This window comes from Varanus komodoensis, unplaced genomic scaffold (assembly GCF_004798865.1).
Source record: "Varanus komodoensis strain SLA01 unplaced genomic scaffold, ASM479886v1 scaffold199, whole genome shotgun sequence".
Taxonomy (NCBI): Eukaryota; Metazoa; Chordata; class Lepidosauria; order Squamata; family Varanidae; genus Varanus; species Varanus komodoensis.
Genome location: NW_025335566.1, coordinates 1 through 15,750, shown reverse-complemented (window position 1 = coordinate 15,750; position 15,750 = coordinate 1). Strand labels below are relative to the sequence as shown.

The 15,750-nt window shown below is 52.1% G+C and overlaps 2 protein-coding genes across 2 annotated transcripts in view; both read right to left on the bottom strand.

Annotated features, from left to right (window-relative positions):
- The window catches only part of LOC123022485 (rano class II histocompatibility antigen, B alpha chain-like), a 19,549-nt gene extending 11,531 nt beyond the window's left edge, over positions 1–8,018 (bottom strand). Inside the window, exon 1 of the mRNA XM_044428184.1 lies at positions 7,871–8,018. Coding sequence (XP_044284119.1) covers positions 7,871–8,018 — 148 coding nt within the window. The remainder of the gene's footprint in view (positions 1–7,870) is intronic.
- A 1,745-nt stretch (positions 8,019–9,763) lies between these two features.
- Positions 9,764–15,747, bottom strand: LOC123022483 (H-2 class II histocompatibility antigen, I-A beta chain-like; the record flags this gene model as incomplete). The annotated part of the gene is given in 6 exon segments (XM_044428181.1): positions 9,764–10,238; positions 10,423–10,587; positions 11,099–11,171; positions 11,173–11,213; positions 11,684–11,965; positions 15,477–15,747. Coding segments are annotated over 5 exon segments (684 nt in total), but the record flags the coding sequence as incomplete, so codon positions are not given.
- Positions 15,748–15,750: the final 3 nt, after the last annotated feature.

The following is a 15,750-nucleotide window of genomic DNA, read 5'->3' as shown; positions in this document are numbered from 1 at the left end:
GAGGGGCGGCCCAGCACCTGCTCCCCGCCTGCCCCTGGCTGCGCTTGGCCCCTGCGCTCTCCTGGCTTGCCGCGCTGCCTCCGCCAGGCAGGTCCCCTGCAGACCGTGGCTCAGCTCCTGCGCCTTGCCGGCCCCTTCCATGGACCCTGCCTCAGCGTTCCTGCACTTCCACCTGCCTTCCTCTGCTTGGCCCTCTGAGCATACGCAGAAGGAGCATCATTTCGCTACCCCGGAGATCTGGCAAAAGCAGGAAAGGACAAGTCTGTTTGCCAGAGTTTCACTGCCATGCATTGCAAAGGGGAAAACCACAGCCTTGACTATACACACTTTTGTTGGCAGGGTGATGTCTCCGCTTTTTAGTATGCTGTCTAGATTTGCCATAGCTTTCCTTCCCAGGAGCAAGCTTCTTTTAATTTCTTGGATGCAGTCCCCATCTGCGGTGATCTTGGAGCCCAGGAAAATTAAATCTGTCACTACCTCCATTTCTTCCCCATCTGTTTGCCAGGAAGTGAAAGGACTGGATGCCATGATCTTAGTTTTCTAGAAGGTGGTGCTTGGGAATTATTGGTTGGCTTCTCAGTTTATCCACATGGCTTTGGTTTTGTCCCCTGTGGTATTCACCATCCAATAGTTCCCCTCCCTCTCTGGTAGTTCTCTGTCCACATGCTGCTGGAGCCCAGCTTGTAGGATTTTGAGCATAACTTTGCTAGTGTGTGAAATGAGTGCAATGGTGCGTTAGTTTGAACATTCTTTGGCATTGCCCTTCATTGGGATCGGAATGCAAACTGACCTTTTCCAATCCTGTGGCCACTGTGGAGTTTTCCAAATTTGCTGGCATATTCAGCATAGCACTTTTACTTGCATCTTTTAGAATTTTGAATATTGTTGCCTCCACCTGTTTTGTTGTTGCTCAGACTTTCTAAGTCCCATTTGACTTCACATTCCAGGACGTCTGGCTCGAGCTCTGTGACCACCCCATCGTGGTTATCAGGGATGTTAAGCTCTTTCTTGTATAGTTCTTCTGTGTAATCTTGCCACCTCTTCTTAATCTCTTCCGCCTCTGTTAGATCCCTGCCATTTTGGTCCTTTATCATGCCCATCTTTACATGAATCCTTCCCTTCATATATCCAATTTTCTTGAAGAGATCACTGGTCCTCCCTATTCTATTGTTTTCTTCTATTTCTTTGCACTGTTCATTGAAGAAGGCATTCTTATCTCTTCAAGCTATTCTCTGGAATTCTGCAGTCAATTGGGTGTATCTTTCCTTTTCTCTCTTGCCTTTCGCTTCCCTTCTTTCCTCAGCTATTTGTAAAGCTTCCTCAGACAGCCATTTTGCTTTCTTGCATTTCTTTTTCTTTGGGATGGTTTTAGATGCTCCCTCTTGTACAATGCTGCGAACCTCCGTCCATAGTTCTTCAGGCACTCTGTGTATCAGATCTAATTCCTTAAACCTATTAGTCACCTCTACAGTATATTCATCAGGGGTATGATTTAGGTTATACCTGAGTGGCCTAGTGCTTTTCCCTACTTTCTTCAATTTAAGCCTAAATTTTGCGACAAGAAGCTCATGATCTGAGCCACAGTCAGCCCCTGGTCTAGTTTTCACTGACTGTATAGAGCTTCTCCATCTTTGGCTGCTGAGCACATAGTCAATCTGATTTCTGGGTTGACCGTCTGGTGATGTCCATGTGTAGAGTCATCTCTTGGGTTGTTGGAAAAGAGCCTTTGCTATGACCAGCGTGTCCTCTTGGTAAAATTCTGCAAGCCTGTGCCCTTCTTCATTTTGTACTCCAAGCCCAAACATGCCTGTTATTCCGGTTACCTTTTGGCTTCCTACTTTAGCATTCCAATCCCCCATAATGATAAGGACATCATTTTTTGGAGTTAATTCTAGAAGGTGTTGTAGGCCTTCATAGAACCGGTCAACTTCAGCCTCTTCAGCACCAGTGGTTGGGGCATAGACTTGGACTACTGTGATGCTGAATGGTTTGCCTTGGATTCAAACTGTGATCATTCTGTCATTTTGGAGATTGCATCCCAGTACTGCTTTTCCTACTCTTTTATTGACTATGAAGGCTACTCCATTTCTTGTGAGGGATTCTTGCCCACAGTAGTATACCTGATGGTCATCTGAATTCAATTCACCCCTTCCTGTCCATTTAAGTTCACTGATTCTTGCTCGTCTGGCCCTTTTCTGCTAGTTTTCCCACCGGGAGACCATGGGACACTTTGCCAGCAGCCCTGCTGGTCGGGATGGACTGGGACCGCACCGTTCCCACCGTCCACCAGGGAGGCCAGCACTCTCATCGGGCTGACTGGTCTGCCTCATGGAACTCCCATCAGGCTGACTGGTCTGCGGTTCCCAGGCACACCTTCTCCCTTCTTGAGGATGGGGACAGCACTGGCCTCCTCCAGCCACCTGGCTCTCCCCGTCCTCCAGGACCTCTCAGGGACGAGAGACAGCGGTTCTGGGAGCCCTGCCTCCAGCTCCTTTGTGAGTCTGGGATGGAGCCCGGGAGATTTGGACTCGTTCAGCCCAGGGAGACGATCCTGGACAACTTGCCCCCAATCCTGAGGGGCCGTCCTGCTCCCTCAGCTGGAGCTTCCCCTTCTCCAGGAAGGGCAAAGATCCTCTTCAGAGAAGACTGAGCTCGATTAGGAAAGCTGCTCTTCTGCCTTTTCGTGGCCTCTGTCCTTGTTTCGCCCTCCACATGGAGCTGCTGGACCACCCTTTCTTTCCGCTTTTACTATGGACGGGGATGTGGGAAGGGCTTGCATTTGGGACACCAGAACAGGTGCCACAGGTACAGGATGGGGGTTGAGCAGCTGGAGAGCGGTGCTTGTGAAGGGGATCCCACGGTCCTCGTGAACAGCAGGCTGAGCGTGAGCCAGCAGTGTGCCATGGCTGTTACGGGGGTGAAAGTCCCCTTGGATGCACAGCCAGAGGCGTGGCATCCAGATGCAGGGAGCTGTTGATGCCGCTGAACACGACTCGGGTGCACCCACACTTGGAGTGCTGCGTCCAGTTCTGGGCTCCACATTACAGCAGAGAAATAGCCGGGAGAGCATCGGTTCAGTGCAGGGCCACAAGGACGGAAGCTGAGCTTGGAGGGGTGTCTTATGAGGGGAGATGGAGGGAACGGCGTCTGTTCAGCCTGAAGAGGGGATCTTTGAGCGACTTGCAAGTTGATGAGGGGATGTCATGTGGAGCAGGGTCAGGATCAGATCACACGCCGGACTTTGGGCAATGAATTGAGGTGGCTGACCTTCGCTGCCAGACAGTGAGGCAACTTCCCGGACAGTGGGCCAGTATTTATTGCCGGGCAGTGTGGCAGGCTGGCAACATTCATTTGTCCAAGTACCTCTTTCCCCCCTTTTTGCCATCCTGCCCAACTGCCGGGTGTAACATGACATTGCACGTATCAGAGACACACAGTCAGGTTCACAGGCAGGGGAAAGACTGTGACTCGGCCCACTGCAGACCCATGGCGTGGGGGGTCTGCAGGGGTGGCCATCACATGAGTACTCGGCATGATTGGTTGGATGAGACGCATGAGGCCTGGGATATAGCGAGGCAGGAGGAGGATGTGCAGGACAAACAGCCTCCTTTTCCAGCAGGCCCACCAAAAAGGCTACCCCATCAGGGCGTGCGTAGAACTGTGGCGCTTTTACTAACTCATCTCCATCTGGCCAATTACTTTTGGGGTGTTTTGGGGTGCTGCAATTGGCAACAGTTTTTATCAAAGATGGATTTCTCTTGATGGGAGACGGGTTACTAAGCCTTCGCAGCTTTGCCTCGAGGGCGCAGACTGCAGGTGCAGGGGAGGGCCATTTGAGTAGAGAAACATAGAAGCAGAGAAGCAGAGCGAGCCAGAAGGGGCCTCCTGGGCCAGCCAGTCTGACCCCCGGCTCCAGCTGGCTCCGCTCACGACACGCCTACATGTGCATGTCCAATCAAGACTAGACTGAATAATACTGAAGAGTCCCAGGCCCACACTCCGAGCCATGACACCAGCCTCAGTCAGTTTCCAGCCGTTACTTGACTTAAGGCACTGAGACTTCTGGGACCTTCCTCTGCCAAATGCCCCGACCTCCAGGGGTGCAGCCCCCTGCCACAAATGGGCCAAGGGGAACCGCACCTCACTCCAGATGCCTCATTCTCACTTGTCCAGGAAGGGGGAGAAGAGCTGCCCCTCCAACTAGGGCAGAACGGCCTCTCCAGCCATCGGCGCCATGGCCTCCCCTCGGCACATCCCAGCTGCTCGACCGCATGTGCCTGGGTGCCGCCAGATCTTCCCTGCGGCATCCCAGAGCCTCTTTGCTGAGAGTTTTCCCACTGCAGGCAAAAGATGCTTTTCCTCCTGGAACCAGCTCAGCCCTTGCAAGCACCTCACGGTCTGGTTCACGGGCTCTGCTCGGAATCCTCCTTGCTTTGCATTTTTATAGGTTTGTGAGAGCACGATGTGAGCAGGAAAAACTCCTTAATTGGATGCATGGTAATGAATGGAGGAAACGGGATTGCTCCCCACTCCTCCCATGCACCCCCGTTGACATAGATCCCTAAAGATACTCATTGACACGCTTCTCAGGCCTCCTCATATTTGCCAGTTAGAGGAAATGTGCAGCACTCAGAGTTCAGGATGGCCAGAAGCGGGCGTCATGGCCGAAAGGGACATGCTGTGTGTAGACCGTGTGTGTCCGGGACCCCCACTGCTTCTGGACCCTTCAGGGAACGGCATCGGCCCTGTTGCCACCCCAACCATCAGGTCGTGTGGTGTGGCAAGGGGTCAGACAGGATCCTCCCTGAGGCTCAGAATGAACCATTCCCCTTCCAGGCAGAGCTCTGTGAAGCTCCCCATCTTGTGCCGGGTGCCAGGTCGGCCTGGGCCACGTCCAGCCTCCTGCTTCTGGTGGAGGACAGCACGGTTCAGGCTCTGCCTCCCTGGTCTGACCATTTGGGGAGGGTCCGTCCTCCATCCTGAGAGCCCCTCTGCTCTATCACAAGAGCTTGTCCAATCCCACAGGATCCGACTGCGGGGCGTTTGTGACCTCACAGACCTGCTCAGCCAATGGCGCAACAGGGCTTGCTCACATGGGCCATGGCCACTTCTAAGGGAAACAGCCAACTGTCCAGGAGGAAACTGATCACACGGGTCAAGAGGTTCGAGGACGGAGGGATGGACAGGAAAAAGGAATTTTTGAAATGCAGCAGCTAGGCCAGGTTTGGGTGGGACAGACTCACATCAATCGTTCCCGGGAAGGAGGATGACTCCAGCAGAAGGGACCGTCCAGGGGCCATGCAGAGGATGCAAGGCTGAGATAGCACCAAAAGATGTCCTATTTGGGGGGGGGGGGGTTCTCAGCCTAAAGGAAGCAAAGCCGAGGACGGTCCCCTTCCTCCTTTTTGTCCTCGAGTCTCCCTGCCCCCCTCCCCTTCTTGATCCTGCCATAAGAACACCTTGTAGAACCAAATACATAAGAAATTTCATGTCAACCTTTATCCAAGCACCTAGTCCCTAGGAAAAAGTCTGTCTTGGGAACCCTATTTACCATCCCCTTGTGCCACTCGGGACAGATATCTGGCGTCCTTCATGTGGGTCACAAGAACCCGCCTGTCCGCTCAGAAATCCCTGAGTATTCTGGCATGTCGCTGAGTGTGTAAGGATATTATGTGTAGCTGCTCCCACAATTGTGTTGTGCTGGTTTTGTTTCAAGATTGGGTTTAAATGTGATTTTAAGTATGGTAGGAGAATGGAACACAACAGATAAGGTAAGCCCACGCTGTACCATCCAGGGAGAGAATGGAATGGGATGAGAGGGCAAGTGTCCATGAAAAGGACCAGCACGATCTGGGTGCCAGCCCTGCCCAGAGGAGTTCACTGTTCAATCCAGACAGACTACGCTGATAGAGTCAACTCTAAGGTGTAAATGACTGGGATTTCCAGCCCCCGTCTGTGACAGGGCAGCGCTGCAACTGGCCACCCACAGTCCCGATGGATCACCGAGAGGGTCTATTGTCTGTGAGTATGAGTGTTGCATGAATGTGAGCGTGAATGAGGACGCATGATATTGTTGCTGACGATTGCTGAACTTGTATTCTTATACTTCTCTATTCTTTATATTATAGAATTAATGCTACATGCATAGTGTCTAAAACCAGATCTGGCGTTCAGTCTCTCTGTGAGAAGGGCTTTCCTTGGAAAGCTGATAGTCTCCCCTTTACTGAATCAAGAACCGCTTTATTACGGTCAGATACATTGGCTTCACGAACAGGATCATAAAAGAGACTTTGTCTTCAGGAATACCAGCCTGTGGAAGAGACGACTGAACGAAAACCAAAATGGAGGGACGCCTTCAGCTGACGGGAATTTTTCGATCTTGCCTCTAACTAAGGTAGTTGTAAAACATAGCGAATGTCCTAGGCTATTAGGAATAAAAAGTTTGGACTGAACAGAAAGACATTTTTGAATTTTGGATAAGGAAATTAAGAGATTATTCAGAATTTTGGGACCATTTTGGATCTTGATACGAATAATGGCACACTTTGACAAAGAGCAAGGAAAGTTAGGATATGGCAGACAAACCTCCCTTCCAGATTAAGAAGGGACAGGTGATAGACTTCAAAGAACAACTATCCCAGGATTTGGGGATAGAAGCCAGGGACTGGCTGGTTGGAATGAGAGGAAAAGCAGTGACTAATGCTAAGTAACGAGCTGCTTATGCAGTGGCAGACAAATACATGATCTCGGAACTAAGAAACCCATGTGAAAGGGTAAAGGAGGGTATGTTTGAAAGTGCAGGACTGTGTTTTGGGGGAGCAAATATTGAAGATACAGTGAAAAAGTCAAGGATGATAATTCTGCTACTGCATGGTATTCTAGAAGCAACATAGAGAGTTTGGAAGGAAGAATGTGCCAAAGGAGAAAGGATGAATGACTTGGGAATGAAAATACATGATTGCACAGAGAATGGATGCAAATAAAGGACAGATTGTGAGACATGAAGAACAATAGGATCTTAATAGAAGAGACAGAACACTTAGAAGAATACATGGAGCAGATTAATGAGCTGGAGATTAAAAACCAAGCCTTACAGGAAGTATGTATAAGAGGGAAGCCAAAACCAGTGAAGGTGGGAGCCCACCATGGACCTGTGGAGTCCGACAGAAGGCTGCCTCGAGCCCCAGTCTCTGGAAATGCGCAAGGCAGAGATACTGAAGGAAGATGACAAGAATGATGGTGGGCACAGGGGGGTGCCAGGTGTCTTTGCCTCCCCCTCCCTCCCCCATCCTCCCATGGCTATTGTAGGGACACGCACAGGAGCAGCGGGATTCCCAAGCACACTGCTGCGTGTGTGTTGGAGCTTCTGCCAGAGCCCGGGAGCCAAGATGCAGCAATCTGTCCACGTTTGGCACAAGATGGATTCCCTGAGCATTGTAGGGCAGGGGAGGGGGGTGCAGCTGGTGGCTTGGCCCATTTCCCAGCGAACGCCCTTTCCTCCCCCATGTGGCCATTCATCTCCATGGCCCCCCCCAGAGGAAGAAATGGCCCTCTGGAGGAAATGCAGGGCACACAGCAAAGCCTGGCAAGGATCGCTGCACAAATTCCAAGCTTCGGGCACATGGAGGTGCCTCGAGTGGGGAAGCCCAAAGAAGGTCGTCCGATGCCCTGCTTGGTTGGGATCAGTATATTCTCCTTCGTGTTCAAGTCTCAACACAACAATGTGGCATTTTGAGGAGGAAGGTGCAGCCCAGGAAACCAGGGCCGGAGACCAAGATGGAGAAGAGCTGCACGGCCACCATGTACTTGCCGCTCGTGCTCAGGAATGTGGGCGTGAAGGACACCCAGACGCTGCAGAAGACCAGCATGCTGAAGGTGATCAGCTTGGCCTTGTTGAAGGCTCCGCGCAGCTCCCTGGCTAGGAAGGCCACCATGAAGCAGACGGCCTCCAAGAAGCCCATGTAGCTGAGGGTGGCCGAGAACAAGACCAGAGAGCCTTCGTTGCACTGCAGCACCATCCTCCAAGCCTGGGAGTGCATGTTGGAGTCCAGGAAGTGGGGAGAAGTGGGGAAGTACTGCCTCCTCTCTGCCCTCACCGCCACAGCTTAAGCTTGATCATGAGTGTGTGTAACTTGTCAGGAGAGGGGTGCCGGCTAAAGCTGCCTCTTCCTTGATGTTCCATCGAGAGCAAAACAAGAAGGATGGTGCACTCTTTACACCTGCACCCGCTCGCTTCCTGCAGCGCCTTGGCCAGACCTGCTCTGGATCCCTCTTGTCACTATGGCAACAAACAGCATCGCCCCAGCCAGTTGCTCCCGTCTCCGCTCTCCATTTGCACTGGCCCGCCTGCCAGCGACTGCCTCGCCAGCTTTCCTCCAAACACATGTGTTTCGGCGTTCTTTCCTCTCTTCCATCCTTCTCACTCCCTCACCCTCTCCCTCCTCCTCCCCGTCTCCTTCCTCTGCCTCTCCTTTATACGCCCTCCTCCTGCACCACTACACCCAGCCCAGTTGCTCCTGCCTCCGTCCACAATCCCGTACAGCTGTGTGCTCCCTCGCGTCTCCTGGCTGTTGTCTTCTCACACGTTGCTCTCCCCACACAGATTCCCAGCCTTGCTGTGCTATCTTCAGCCCTGCTGTGGAAGGCCCCAGGAAAAGGGGTGAGCCCGTCTGCCTCCTCACAGGGTGTAAGTGTGTTCAGTCAGATTCGTCCGGAGATTTCCTCCACCTGTGCTCTAATCGTCTCCCAGCCTGCTCCATCACCTGCAACTCAGGTGTATACCAACATCCTGGGTCTCCTGAACACCAGGTTCAAGAAGATCTCTGTCAGCTCAGGAAGGGACTCTGCTGGGCAGGAGTGTGCGCGCCACACCAGCAAAGCCCCTAATCTTTCTCAACTGCCCAACACAAGATGCAAATACTCTAGGCCGGGTCTTGAAGTAAGAGGAAGCCTTGTGAGGGGATAGAGGCTTGGTAAACCAGGGCGACCCCCCTCCCCTTCCCTCTGGGTGTGGCCGGTGTTGCATGAGGTACCCAGATGGCATAATTGTGAGAGGGGAACATATCCTCCTTCTCCCACCCAGGTCTTGGTAATATATGCCAGGTCAGCCCCCTCGTCTAGGGTCGGGGCAGCAAGGAGTGCCAGGCAGAGCTCAGCTCTGGTTTCCCTCATAAAGATTGGCCATTTCATTGACATGTTTTCCTTCTGCTGATCAGCATCTCCCCCACAGGTCCTGTGCGGAAGGTGAGGATAATTTGGGGCAGGCTTGATGACCTCTGCAGCCCCATTTCCCTCCCAAGGGGAACACTCCTGCTGGGCTCAGCTGAAGAGGAGGGTGCGGGGCAAGGGAGGCCCTCACAGCTTCATCCTCTCCAGGAAGGGATTCACTTGTCACTTGTCAATTTCCATGGGCACCCCAATTTCCCCAGAGGACATGCAGGACTCCCAGATGCAGTGGGGGGGGGGGCAGTGCGGAAGGATGCAAAAGACAAGCAGAGCGGCCTTTGGACAGCGCCAGACCCCACTCCATGCGCTCCACCTGCAGCACTGACCAGCAGCCTCTCCACGTGGTCCCAGGCTGGAGAGGACATATGGCATGCCCAGCAGGGGCTCCACCACCATGGTGCAGCCCCTCTCTGAACAGAACATCCTTCATTTCATCATGTCATCAAAGTGTATTTTCTGATCATTCTCCATTCAAACAAAAGTGGAAATTATTGATGCCAAGACAGCCTGCAGGTGTGAGCAAAGATTTCAGGACTCCAAGCCCCAAAATTGCACCAGCTCTGGGAGAAGCAGAAGCTGGCCTGGAGCGACTCACAGCGCCGTTCATTCAGGGGACAACTGTTGGGTCCAGTGGGTGAGGAAGGGAATGTGGCCTCTCTTACACTTAATCAGGAACCTGGGACTCCGCAGCATGAATCCCAACCAAGCCAAAAAGTCTGGCTCTTTGGCGAAATCCATTGAAAATGGGCAGGTGTGTTGTGAGCGCCTGACAGGATCAGTCCACCCCATCACCCCCCTCCCACCCAAGCAAGAGCAGGCAGAAAATCAGGGAATGTCCAGCTGGTCTTTGCGGGAGCGGTTCCAGCTGCGGTTCTCCTCCTCGTGCCGATCCGCAGCTTTCCAGCCCCTTCACCTTCGCATCTCCCAAGGACAGAATCGACAAGCTGAGTTCCAGCAGGAAGAATGGAAGTATCTTCCTTTACCCCGTGCCCTGGTGGACTAGCCGACGAGTGCTGCAGGGAAGGGGTGGGAAAGGAGGCAAGGAAATTGCAAAGGAATGAAAAAGCGGAGAAGGAGAATGCATGCTTGGAACATGCGGGAAGGAGAGAGGGTGGGGCGGTTGACTTTCTACAGCTCTCCTTACAGCTCTCAGGCCACCCCAAGGAACCTTCTGCTGCCCCCCAGGGCCAGACATACCTCTGCCAAGGTGCAGAAAGCGCCCCAAGACACCAGGGGCCTCCCTTCAGACACGGTTCCCCCACTCTGGACAAGGATCATTGGAAAGGCAGGAAAGAAATGGGGAGGAGCAACTGGGGAGGACACAGGGAGAGGCCATGCCTGCAGATTACTGGACGGGAGACGCTGGGGAGAGGGAGAGAGAAAGAGAGAGAGACAGTGTTAAAGGCACGGAGGGAGGGGCTGATTCCTGAGCACCAAAGCAACACCCTCCCCTCCTGGACCCGGAACGGCTCCTCAAAAAAAAGTTGCCAAACTCTTTCCTTGGCTCAGCAAAATTCCCCATTTTTGCAAAATACAAACTGCCTTCCCAGGAAAGCTTCTGGACTGAGATGACCACGGATTTGCAGGGACGATTAAGCCAAGCCCCAAATGGAGTCCTTCTGGTCTACAGGGTAACAGGTCTGGCCTTCAGTGAACATGGGGACCCCCATCCTGTGTCTCTCGATGCCTCCAAGAACTGGTGTGGGATCTCTGCACGGCCCAATTTAGATTTGGGGAGGGACCATTGGAGCCTCCCTTCCATAGAAACAGAAAACACTGAATCCCAGCATCCCAGAAGCAGCATCTCTGAGGGGTATGGAAATGCATCTCATTCCCTGATCCTGCCCCCCAAATACTCTAATGCCCCCTTTACCTTGCTTACTCCGCAGGTAGCGGGAGAGCCCCACGGCCACAAAGACCACGCCCAGCAGGGCGCCCACGACCCCCCGTCCACACTTTGCTCCGGGCAGACTCGGACGTCCGTGGCTCTGGGGAAAGAGGGGGCGAACTCATGCAAGAGCCGGACCAGGGCCAGGTGAAGCCTCTCAGCCACAAAAATTGACACGAGGGGGCCATTCTGTGCACAACACATGCGTAGGGTGACCTTCTGGCACCACAGCGGATCGCTCAGGCCCCAGCCCCATCACTAAGGTCTGCAGGGCTGAGTTCATGTTTCCATCCCTCATGGGCCGGACAGTCACAGACTGGAACATATGGAGGAGTCACTTGGGGGGCTGGACTCAGCTCCAGAGGGAACCAAAATGGGGGAAGTAGGGCTGCCAACATCTCTTCCTTGGGGGAGAGCTTCTGCCACCCCCAATCTCTGCTGCTCCCTCCAAAAAGAGGCCACCCTTCCCCTGCCCACCTGAGGCCCCTCCTTTCCTTCCCCCAGCCCACCCACAGACTGACCCAGTGCCCAGGAGTGCCCCACAAAGGGAAAGGGGGAGGAGGGCCGTACCCCACTGCACGGTGATGGGCGTCTGCAGGCTGGCGTGCTCCACCTGGCAGGCGTAGACGTCTCCGCGCTGGGGGGTGTCCTCCAGCATCACCTGGGTCTGGTAGGTCCAGTCCCCGTTGTGCAGCTGCTCCCCGTAGAAGACCCCCTCCGTCGCCCGTCGCCCGTTCTTCAGCCAGCGGACCTCGATCTCCCGGGGGTAGAAGCTGGCCGCGGTGCAGAGCAGCAGGGTGCGGGGGGAGAGGGGGTCGTCCTTGGTGGGGGAGATGGTGACCGCGGGCTGGACTGGGGGAGAGGAGGGGGTGGTGTGAGACATGAGAGGAAAGCAGGTGGCGAGGGAAGAGGAAGAGCAGAGAGCGATGGGTAACGGGAGGGGGACCCCCGGGGCAGAGCGACGGGTGGAGAATGGGGAGGGGGAGTAAATTATCTCCCTCTTCCAAAGCAGGGTCTTCCCATGAAGCTGATGGGGGCAGTCGTAGGGGCTGTGGGGAGTTGTAGTGAAGGGAGGAGGCCTGATCTGCCCTTGTTGAGGGAGGGGCACCAGAAAATGCTAAGCACCAAAAGGGGGAGCGGAAGAGAAAGGCCCCTATCTCCCCTCCCCAATTCCCATGTTTCTCCCCAAGGCAACCCCTCCTCCCTCCGTCCTGCCCCCAGTTTGGTCTCTTGTGTGGTTTGGGGGCTTTCTGTATGCTCTGACCCTCCCATTTACGGGGCACCTTAATTTCCCCCTAATCTGTTCAAGAGAATTTCTGCCAAGCAGCCCCTCCACGAGGGTCCCAACCTGTGCTGCTCATCCCTTCATCCAGCAGAAAGCGGGGAAGGAACAGGCGGGACGGCTCTCCTGGGCTTGGGACTAACCAGCAGGGAAGGCCCAGTGGGCAAACTGGCCGCTATGGGAATTCTGGGGGGGAAGTGACCGTGTCACACCTGGACTCCTGATTCTAAAGGAGTAAAAGACACGTGTAGCCAAACGCGTACCCTGGGCTTACAGGAAGATGATTTCATCAAACTCTGAGCAATGCTAAGTCCAGTCTCATGACAAGCAACTGTACAGGGGAATGACGTCCAAGATGAGTGAGAATTTAAAAAAGGAAATTCCAGAGGCACAATCACAAGCAATTCTGACCAAAAAAAGGGTAGCATTAAAAAGAAGGCCATGTGGGCTTATGGATGATCTCAAAAAAAAAAAAAAAAAACCCGACATGCACCGGAAGTGGAGGAAGGAGAAATCATGGAGGAGCGGAAGGGCCCGAACATGAAGCAAGGATTTCCTGGGGGGGACGCGGCTTGCTGGGGGAGAGAGGGCAGCGTGGCCAGATCCTGCACCCCACACATCCCACAGCTAATGCTGACATGAGAGTCAAGCCCACATAGAAACAAGCAATGTTTGGATGAACGAAAACGATGGAGGCAGAAAGAGGCTGGAGGAAAAGCCAGGTCTGGACGCCTTTGCGGAAGCAGAGAAATCCATTATCATTTATTCCAATTCCAGAGGAACAGAAACAGCATCTCAGTTCCACGAGAACTGAAAGGCAAACCCTGATGCAGATTTTAAAAGGAAAAGCCCCAGGATTTGAGGGTTTTACTGTAAGGCATGTGAGGCTGAAGTGGTTCTGCATCACTCAAAAATGTTCAATTAAAGGGAGATGAAGCACCTGCTTCTCGGAAATTAGTGAGAAGATTACCTATTCTGGACTCAGAGTTTCATTGGTGGGGCACCGCCTTCCCTGTATCGACCAATCAGCTTGCCATATTGTTGTCAACTGTCATGCGATTTATTTTGATATATCATGGTAATGAAAATTACTGTATTTTAGCCCAAAGATTGGGCACTTTCATAATGAAATACAGGTAAACATTGGAAAAATTATGTCAGTTAGAATTATGGAAACTTTTACACATGAGTGTGGCATTGGTATCCAATGCCAGTCAAATTATTTTGTATGGATAATCAATATCTGAGTTCATGTTGGAGATGTGGGGAAAAAATGGGCACTTATTTCCCTAAGTGGTGGGATTGTGGAAATATTAAGAAATTTTGGAGAAAGGTTTTTAAGATTAGCAACCTATTGAACTTGACAATTGAAGCAGATCCTAAAAAGCAGTATTGCTAATATTTTACAAATAGAAATGCAAACAGAATAATAAAAAATAATAATAAAATTGGCAACGTAAGCAAAAATGATAACAAAAAAATAGGAAGGAGAAACCAGATCTTCATTGAATGGAATAAAGAAATCTGGAATATGGCTGTTAATGCAAAGATGAAATGGGATTAGGGTGAAAAACAGGACTGAGAAAGAATGATTTTAATGCTCTGTGGATTTTGTGTATTGAATACGTACTAATGCAAGGGAAGGGTATTAAACCTTTGGCTGATTCAGTGAATGCAGTTCTGGGTGGAAGGGGGTATTCCGGAAAGGACAGAGAGTGAAAGCTACAAGCAAAGAAGAGGAAGGAAGTGAAGGTATAAATATTAAACAGCCACGGTCCAATGGCAGGATGCACAGGTTGTGTTTTGTTCTTTATATACGGGGGGGGGGGGTAATTTCTGTTGGTTTTTTTCCTTTCAATGTTATGATGTATTTTATATTTTTATTGCTTTCTAGCAGCTTATTATAAATAATTATTTTTATTTTAAATTATATATATAAATTCATGAGAATATAGTCAGAAGCCATAATGTAGAGAGTTAAACATTTTGTTTGAGTCTAAACAGAAAATGTAAGAGGATGATACAGCTGATCGTTTGGAATGGAAATACACAGTTGAACTTATGAAAGTGATAAATATGGGTGAGATGCTTATTAAGCTCATAAAATATATTGTTTGGAGATGTGTAGTCAGTATTAACGATTACTGGAGTGGATTCTGAAAAATTCAGGAAGGGCAATCATGTGTCAGCATTGATATGTGACTTTCCCATAGAACCTCTGGCAGATGGGCTCAGAAAAATGCTAATACAGATAAAAGCTAAACAACATAACATTAATTTGTACAGAGATGATAGGCTTGTTTTTTTGAAAGAAATAAAAAGAAAAGACTAGAGCCTCTAAAAAACTTAGAAATATTGAGGGGCTATAGAGATTAAACTTAATTATGAAAAATGTAAATTATAGTGTATAAATATCTCTACAGAAGAACAAAAAGGAATTCAAGTAAGGTATAATACATACCCTTGTTCGTTTACAAAAAATACAAGAATACATTTAAGTTTGTGAAGGGAAAAGGAAGAAATGGCTCAACTGGAACTCATTTCCGTCAAGCAAGCATGAAATATTCAAACTTCATATATTGCCAAAACTGCATAGTTTTATTTCTCAAATTTCCTCTGTTTCCAGATGATTTTAAAAACATCGTGTGCAAAATGGGAAAGGTTCCATTTCCGAGCAGTCATCGTTCCAAATTCGAGAAGACTCAGCCCTCCCACCGGACGGGGCGGCCGCCGGGCGTGGAGGCTCCAGCGGTGCCCGCGCGGCCTGGGAGGCGAGGTCGGAGGGGCGCCCTCCCCGCCGCTTCCCCACCAGCATCTTCCAGAAACGCCACCGAAGGCGTCCCGCCCCCTTGCAGTGAAGCGCTCCAAAGGGGGCGAGGACGTGGGTCCCCCCGCCCCCGGTCCCCCGCGTGCCCCTTCGGGGGCCCCCAGGTGCGCCTGCCGGAGGGACACGCGCCCCCCTGCCAGAGGGCGGCCCGCGCAGACACGGCACAGGCGCCCCCGCAGGGCTGCGGGCCCCGCACTCGCACTGGGGCGCCTTGGGGGAGGAAGGGACGTCGCGCTCCGCCGGGACCCACTCACCGCGCCGCCCGTGCGCGAAGGGACCGTAGATCTCGTAGTTGTGCCGGCAGAAGCGCTGCACGGAGGCCCGGTAGTAGTCGAGCACCTCCTTGCGGCTGTTCCAGGACTGGACGTCGGGCTCCCCCAGCGGCGTCACGGCCACGAACCGGCCCACGTCGCTGTCGAAGTGGTCGATCTCCTGCCCGCCATAGAAGTCCCTCTGCAGGAAGCGCACCTGCGCCCGCCCCGTCGCGTTGGAGAAGCGGCACTCGAACTTCCACTGGGCCAGGAACCG